Source organism: Bombina bombina, chromosome 11 (genome assembly GCF_027579735.1).
Source record: "Bombina bombina isolate aBomBom1 chromosome 11, aBomBom1.pri, whole genome shotgun sequence".
NCBI classification, from domain to species: domain Eukaryota; kingdom Metazoa; phylum Chordata; class Amphibia; order Anura; family Bombinatoridae; genus Bombina; species Bombina bombina.
Genome location: NC_069509.1, coordinates 168,597,992 through 168,606,299, shown reverse-complemented (window position 1 = coordinate 168,606,299; position 8,308 = coordinate 168,597,992). Strand labels below are relative to the sequence as shown.

At 35.0% G+C, this 8,308-nt stretch overlaps 1 protein-coding gene across 3 annotated transcripts in view; it reads right to left on the bottom strand.

Moving 5' to 3' along the window:
- Window positions 1–640: 640 nt before the first annotated feature.
- LDAF1 (lipid droplet assembly factor 1) overlaps window positions 641–8,308 on the bottom strand; it is a 159,663-nt gene continuing 151,995 nt past the window's right edge. For all 3 annotated transcript variants that reach the window (XM_053695043.1, XM_053695045.1, XM_053695044.1), the window contains exon 5: window positions 641–3,183. In XM_053695043.1, the coding sequence (XP_053551018.1) occupies window positions 3,087–3,183 (97 nt within the window). In that variant the 3' untranslated portion in view covers window positions 641–3,086. The remainder of the gene's footprint in view (window positions 3,184–8,308) is intronic.

The window sequence follows — 8,308 nt, the reverse complement described above, 5'->3', positions numbered from 1 at the left end:
CGGCGAGCCTAAAGGCTCACACAGAAACGCGTATTTGGCCCCATTTGGGCCATGATCAAATCGGCCCCTGAGTCTCAGATTATTAAAAAAAAAAAAAAAAAAGATTAATTGCTGATGGAGTCTGAGATATTTTTTAAATTAAAAGTGTAGAGCTAGGATATTAAGCTGGGAATTGGTGAAAAGGGTTTGACGACAATGCTTACAGGATAACTTATACATTGACATTTTACACAACTTATGTGATAACTTTTTATATATTTTTTTTATTTAAATAATTATTTTTTAACATATTTATATTCCCTGTCTTGGCTCTTTTGAATATAAGAACAACATTATTACATATCTGAATAGATGTCACAAAGCTCCAAACGTACAAAGGACTTGATTAATTCTGGTGATAGCATCTTGTAAAAAAAATCTCAAAAGCAAAGCTTGAAATCTCTGATTAATGACATTGCTTGCTTGCTTTTATACTTTCATCAAGAGCGTAATCCATTAGAGCCCTGAACTTGTCTGTACATAATACAAATGGTATTGTACCAAAGATGGTACATACTCCAATTCACTAATTAAAATCAAACGCATGGCCAAAAAATAAATAAAAAATTAAATAAATAAAAAATATGACAAAATCTAAAACTACAGAATAAACTGTTTTATTGTTCTAGAACCTTTATTATTCAGGTATTGACAACTATACAAATGAACTCGTGTTAACATTATATTTTTAGGATTTTCCATTTTAGAAAAAAAAAAAATCAAGGTTTTAGTATTTGCACAAAGAAAATACAAAACAAATAACAATATTTAACTGAGTACAAAATAAAGTGCTCTATTTCATAAGAATATGATTTTGTAAACAAATAATTTTAGCGTGCCAGGTCATCTCAAGTCGTGCACGCTCCACCAAGTAGTGCACGCTCCACCAATTCGTGCACGCTCCACCAAGTCGTGCACGCTCCACAGTACAACACAGCCAGTGATTGGTGGGTACATAAGTATGACATTTCCAACACACTGGACCTGGGCACATGACTTTACCTATGTGTTAACCCCTACTAACAAAATAGAGCATTTTATTTCTATATAGTAGAATACTTCTTTATGAGTAAAAGTCTTAACTATGACTATAAATAAACTATATGAAAATTATAGTATGCTTTATAGCTAAAATATAACACATCAAGCTCCCTGAATTATAAAGGATATCAGTCTGTAACAAATGCGACTTGTCCTCATGACACCTAGAATACTGGAGTCGCTGTCAATCTTGGAAGACACAACACTGGAAGGCTGGGAGTAGCTTGAAAGAAAAAGTAAGAGAAAAGAAACGCAGACTACTCTTAGTGCAGTCAAAAGACAGCCGATATTTATTAATAATAAGAATAATAATAAATAAATATATATATATATATATATATATCTCACTCACATTTAAAAACCTCAAATAATTATGAGGTATGTAAAAGGATCTATATAGTGGCACCCATGTGATATGCTGAAGGGAGAAACACTGTAGGATGACACGTCCTGGTCGAATCGGTAATACAGTCACACAAATCCAGTAACAAATAAGTCACACTCCTACCGCTCCAATCCAGCCAATTGTCCACACTCTTCAAGGACTGTGTGGATATTGCTGCGTGTAACCTTACTCATTTCGTAGGGTAACTGCCTTTGTTACCAAATGCGTAAGGCCACGCCCACTATCTATACCCCGCAGTATCCACGCTGTCCTGGAAGTCGACTTTTATTGGAAGTGTATTGGAACCTGTGGCAGTTTTCTATTTCAATGCCCCAGAGTATGGACTATCGGCTGGATTGGAGCGGTTGGAGTGTGACTTGTTACTGGAACTGTGTGACTGTATTATCGATCCGACCAGGATGTGTCATCTACCGCGTTTCTCCCTTCAGCATATCATATGGGTGCAACTATATAGATGCTTTTACCTACCTCATAATTGTTTGAGGTTTTTAAATGTGAGAGAAGAAATTTAATAAAAAATATATATCTCAGTCTTTTGACTATATACACTTAGGAGTCTGTGCTTCTTTTGTCTTTTACTTTTTTATTTACGTTTTATAGCTACTTTAGAAAGGGACAAGAAATATTTTAAGATAATTATGTAAAATGTTTAATTATACTTTGTAAACCGATGCAATAATTGTGTTTGCCAACATCTTTCCTGTTTTAAGAATTGTAAGTTGCTTAATACTGCTTCATATCTGTCCCTAATTGGCCTTAGCAGTGGTGAGAAGATAATATACGGAAAAAGCTTTGGTAATGAAATAACAGTGGCCAACTTGCTTTACTTCATCGCAGTCCAAATTGGCTCCACCAAATAAGGCATGTTAAAGGGACAGTACATTCATAATTAGACATTTGTGATTCAGACACAGCATACAATTTTAAACAACTTTCAAATTTACTTCTAATTATTTAATTTGCTTCCTTCTCTTGTTATCCTTTGCTGAAAGGTTTATCTAGGTAAGCTCAGGAGCAGCAAAGAACCTAGGTTCTAGCTGCTGATTGGTGGCTGCATATATATACCGATTATCATTGGCTCACCCATGTGTTTAGTTAGAAACCAGTAGTGCATGGCTGCTCCTTCAACAAATGATACCAAGACAATGAAATAAAATAACAGAAGTAAACTGGAAAGTTGTTTAAAAATTGTAAAATTTACCTAAATCATGAGAATTTTTTGGGGGGTTTCATGTCCCTTTAATGTTTTTAGAAAGGTTCCAATCATGGTTGGTAACATGTAATAGCAAGACTTTTGTTTCATGTCCCTTTAAAGAGAAATCCCTGCATTTCTATTGGAAGTTTACCTTTTTTACACAACAAGACCATGCAGGCTAAATAATTTGTTGATTGTATACATTTCCCGTAGCTTTAATGTGATTAACAAAGGATTATACAAAAGCTTAGAGCAATATAAATATTATGGAGAAAAGACAGCACTTTAATTCTTTCTGTAACAGCGCTTCTACATTCTATTAGGAAATATTTAGACCCAAGGCAGTACCCAGAACAAAAATGCCTTTAAAATAATAAAAAAAAAAAAAATAAGAAATTTAATTTTCTATTCTTCTAAGTTGTTCTTTGAAGATTTTGTGGTTGAAGAAATTTCCCCAGGGTGTAAAAAAGTCCTTGATGCGTCTCCAGTCCTCAATGATAATCTATACAGGGAAAGAAAGATATTATAAAATGATTTACTACATAGCAATTAACAAGGTAAAAGTGTGTACTAAACTAGTTTGAAAAATAATGAGATTAAAAGGGCAGTAAAAAAAATCATTTTTGGTTTAGCACCCTAGATAGCCTCTTGCTGATTGGTGGCTACATTTAGCCACCAAACAGCAAACACTACCCAGGCGCTTTACAAAGGAAGGTTTTGATTTCATATTGATGATGACTACATAATGCAGCTTTTTTTTTATTTAACCAATAATATCAATTCATGATGTATGCAATAACATTCAGGGTTTTATTTATATTTTTTAAATGTCCAAACACTTAATTGGAATCACAAATTAAAATCATAATGATCATATTCCTACTTTGTACACATTTCATAGATTAAAATATTTGGGGTTTTGTTAATTCTATTAATCCAGAATATAATTCTGCTTATTAAAGGTTTATTGTTTAAAAACATAGATAATCCCTTTATTACCCATTTCCTAGTTTTATATATTTGCAATATACGTTTTACCTCTGTGATCCTTTTGTACCTAAGCCTGAAGACTGCCCTATTTTTCAGTTCTTTTGACAGACTTGCATTTTAGCCAATCAGTGCTGACTCATAAATAACTCCCGGTTAGAGTTCTGCGGCCAAAGGGGTGCGTTAGCTACGCATGCTTTTTTTCCCCCGCACCTTTTAAATACCGCTGGTATTTAGAGTTCACAGAATGGCTGCGTTAGGCTCCAAAAAGGGAGCGTATAGCATAATTTACCGCCACTGCAACTCTAAATACCAGCGCTGCTTACGGACGCGGCCAGTTTGAAAAACGTGCTCGTGCACGATTCCCCCATAGAAAACAATGGGGCCATTTGAGTTGAAAAAAAACCTAACACCTGCAAAAAAGCAGCGTTCAGCTCCTAATGCAGCACCATTGTTTTCTATGGGGAAACACTTCCTACGTCTGCACCTAACACTCTAACATGTACCCCGAGTCTAAACACCCCTAACCTTACACTTCTTAACCCCTAATCTGCCGCCCCCGCAATCGCTGACACCTGCATATTTTTTTTAACCCCTAATCTGCTGCTCCGTATACCGCCACCAGCTACGTTATCCCTATGTACCCCTAATCTGCTGCCCCTAACATCGCCGACCACTATGTTATATTATTAACCCCTAATCTGCCCCCCACAACGTCGCCTCCAGCTACCTACAATAATTAACCCCTAATCTGCCGTCCGGATCTCACCGCTACTATAATAAATGTATTAACCCCTAAAGCTAAGTCTAACTCTAACCCTAACACCCCCCTAACTTAAATATAATTTAAATCTAACGAAATAAATTAACTATTATTAAATAAATTATTCCTATTTAAAGCTAAATACTTACCTGTAAAATAAACCCTAATATAGCTACAATATAAATTATAATTATATTGTAGCTATTTTAGGATTAATATTTATTTTACAGGCAACTTTGTAATTATATTAACCAGGTACAATAGCTATTAAATAGTTAATAACTATTTAATAGTTACCTAGTTAAAATAATTACAAAATTACCTGTAAAATAAATCCTAACCTAAGTTACAATTAAACCTAACACTACACTATCAATAAATAAATTAAATAAAATACCTACAATTATCTACAATTAAACCTAACACTACACTATCAATAAATTAATTAAATACAATACCTACAAATAAATACAATTAAATAAACTAACTAAAGTACAAAAAATAAAAAAGAACCAAGTTACAAAAAATAAAAAAATATTTACAAACATTAGAAAAATATTACAACAATTTTAAACTAATTACACCTACTCTAAGCCCCCTAATAAAATAACAAAGCCCCCAAAATAAAAAAATGCCCTACCCTATTCTAAAATTAAAATAGAAAAGCTCTTTTACCTTACCAGCCCTGAAAAGGGCCCTTTGCGGGGCATGCCCCAAAGAATTCAGCTCTTTTGCCTGTAAAAAAAAAACCATACAAACCCCCCCCCAACATTACAACCCACCACCCACATACCCCTAATCTAACCCAAACCCCCCTTAAATAAACCCAACACTAAGCCCCTGAAGATCTCCCTACCTTGTCTTCACCACACCGGGTCCCGATCTGTCCAGAAGAGCCTCCGATGTCTTGATCCAAGCCCAAGCGGGGGGCTGAAGAGTGACGTCCATCCTCGGGCTGAAGTTTTGATCCAAGCGGGCGCTGAAGAAGTCCATCATCGGGATGAAGTCTTCTATGAAGCAGCATCTTCAATCTTCTTTCTTCCGGAGCCATCATCTTCCAGCCGACGCGGAACATCCTCTTCTACCAACGCCTACTCGCCGAATGACGGTTCCTTTAAATGACGTCATCCAAGATGGCGTCCGTCGAATAACGATTGGCTGATAGGATTTTATCAGCCAATCGGATTTAAGGTAGGAAACTTCTGATTGACTGATGGAATCAGCCTATCAGAATCAAGTTCAATCCGATTTATATATATCCGGTTAATACTATTTATTATAGGGTTATTGAGGCGGGAGTGAGGCGGATTAGGGGTTAATAACTTTATTATAATAGCGGTGCGGTAGGTAGCGGCGACATTGGGGGCGGCATATTAGGGGTTAATAAATATAATATAGGGGTCGGCGATGTGGGGGGACCTCGGTTTAGGGGTACATAGGTAGTTTATGGGTGTTAGTGTACTTTAGAGCACAGTAGTTAAGAGCTTTATAAACCAGCGTTAGCCCAGAAAGCTCTTAACTACTGACTTTTTTTTGCGGCTGGAGTTTTGTCGTTAGATTTCTAACGCTCACTTCAGCCACGACTCTAAATACCGGCGTTAGAAAGATCCCATTGAAAAGATAGGATACGCAAATGGCGTAGGGGGATCTGCGGTATGGAAAAGTCGTTGCTGCAAAGTGAGCGTTAGACCCTTTCCTGACTGACTCCAAATACCAGAGGGCGGTAAAAACCAGCGTTAGGAGCCTCTAACGCTGGTTTTGACGGCTACCGCCCAACTCTAAATCTAGCCGTCCATGAGCACAATGTTATGTATATGGCCCACATGAACTAGCACTGTCTAGCTGTAAAGATTGCACTGAGATAACAGGCGTCCGTCAAGGGCTTAGAAATTAGCATGTGAGCCTACCTAGGTTTAACTTTCATCAAAGAATACAAGAGAAAAAAGCAAATTTTATGATCAAAGTAAATTGGAAAGTTGTTTAAAACTGCATGTCCTATCTGAATCATGAAAGTTAATTTTGACTAGACTGTCCCTTTAATGTGAATGGAGCAAGAAATTAGCATATGAGTCTACCTATTTTATCTTTCCACCAAGAATGCCAAGAGAACAAATAAAATTTGATGATAAAAGTAAATTGAAAAGTTGTTTAAAATGACAAGCCCTATCTGAATCATGAAAGTTTAATTTGGACTTTACTGTCCCTTTAAAGCAACATTTTGTATTTTATTGTGTTTTAACAACAAAACATCCCTAGAGTAGGATGAAAGGAAAGATATGCCTCAAAACACAAATAGTATGAATATAGAGAGATGAATAAGATTAAAATATAACTTTTAATATAAACATGTAAAAAGACAGCCACATGCAGGTGGATACCAATATTAAAAACACTTAAATTCTGGTGAAATTCTATGTGCTGGAGTCAAAATTAATTATTGTGTGGCTGGTTAGAGCTACAATTTAACTTGAAATGCATTTGGACATGTATTTTACAAATTTAAAGGAAATTGCATTTTTTGGATGTCCCGGCATAGAACAGATCATAAATCAAGATGCACAGACTATTCTAAAATGACCCAAATTGTGCAGCAGTGAGTATGAAAGGCATGCTATATAAATTGCAAAATGAGGCTTACTCAAATAGTAGTATAAAACCATCATATAAACAATTTTTCCAACCCTGTATAATCTATATATTAATGAATAGATGTTTTATAAGATTATTTAGCATGTCTATTATATAAAAAAATAATATCTAATATATTTTTGCAAACACAAAAGATCAGCTTAAAAATATTTTTTGTCAATTTATTTCCTTTAGGTAGATCACAGTGTGTCTGCAATAAATTCTCTTTCCAAAACCAAATTTGAAAAATCTAAATTAATTTCCCAAATCCTCTTTCCAAATTTACAATACCAGCTTATTTCCCTTTAGCAGCAATATTTTCCTATTCCACATTATAATGTAAAAATAAAAATACAAATATTTAAGATAACATTTTCAAAATGCATAGTTCAGCATTGCTAGGGTTTAACAAGCATATATGAAACTGCAACCATCCAGAATTGTGTGAAAGATTTTATACATACATATATGTACGTATATGTAGAATAATCATCAAACATTAGGAGGCAGAAATAAATAGACAATTTTTCTGATTCAACAGTGAATAAGCTTCTACGCGTTTCATCTGCCTTCGGGCAGACTTTTTCAAGAAGACTTAAAGGAACACAATACTCGTATGCTAAATCCATTGAAAGTGATGCAGCATAACTTTAAAAGGCTGACATGAAAATATCACCTGAAAATCTCTATGCAAAAAAGGAAGATATTTTACCTCAAAATTTCTTCAGCTCACCAGAGTAAGTGTTGTGTAAACAGTTATACATCAGTTGCTGTAAAGCTGCAAGTTGGAAAAAAACAACAAAAAACAATAGCCAAAAAGCATCAGCAGTGCTGAAGTAATCCTTTGCCTTTGCTATGATCTCTTGAGATTTCATAGATCTTACTTAAACTGAATAGGAAAATAACATGACTGTGCCTGCACATGCCAGATGCACACTTCCTAGCAAGTCCTGGGACAAGTATCCTGACTGGCTGCTTTAAGTCTCTTTACAGTGAGGTATGAATACTTAGGAAATTTGAGGTCAAATATCTTCCTTATTTTACAGAGATGTTCATGTGATATTTTCTAGTCAGCTTTTTACAGCTATGCTGCATCAATTTCAAGTCCTTCAACATGTGAGTATCATGTTCCTTAAATAATTTATAAGGTAGTAAATTGGAAAGTTATTTACAATCCTATACTCAGAATTTTTTTGTGAATCAGAGTTTCAGGTCCAATTAAGATAAAACTAATAGACTATCCTTATAT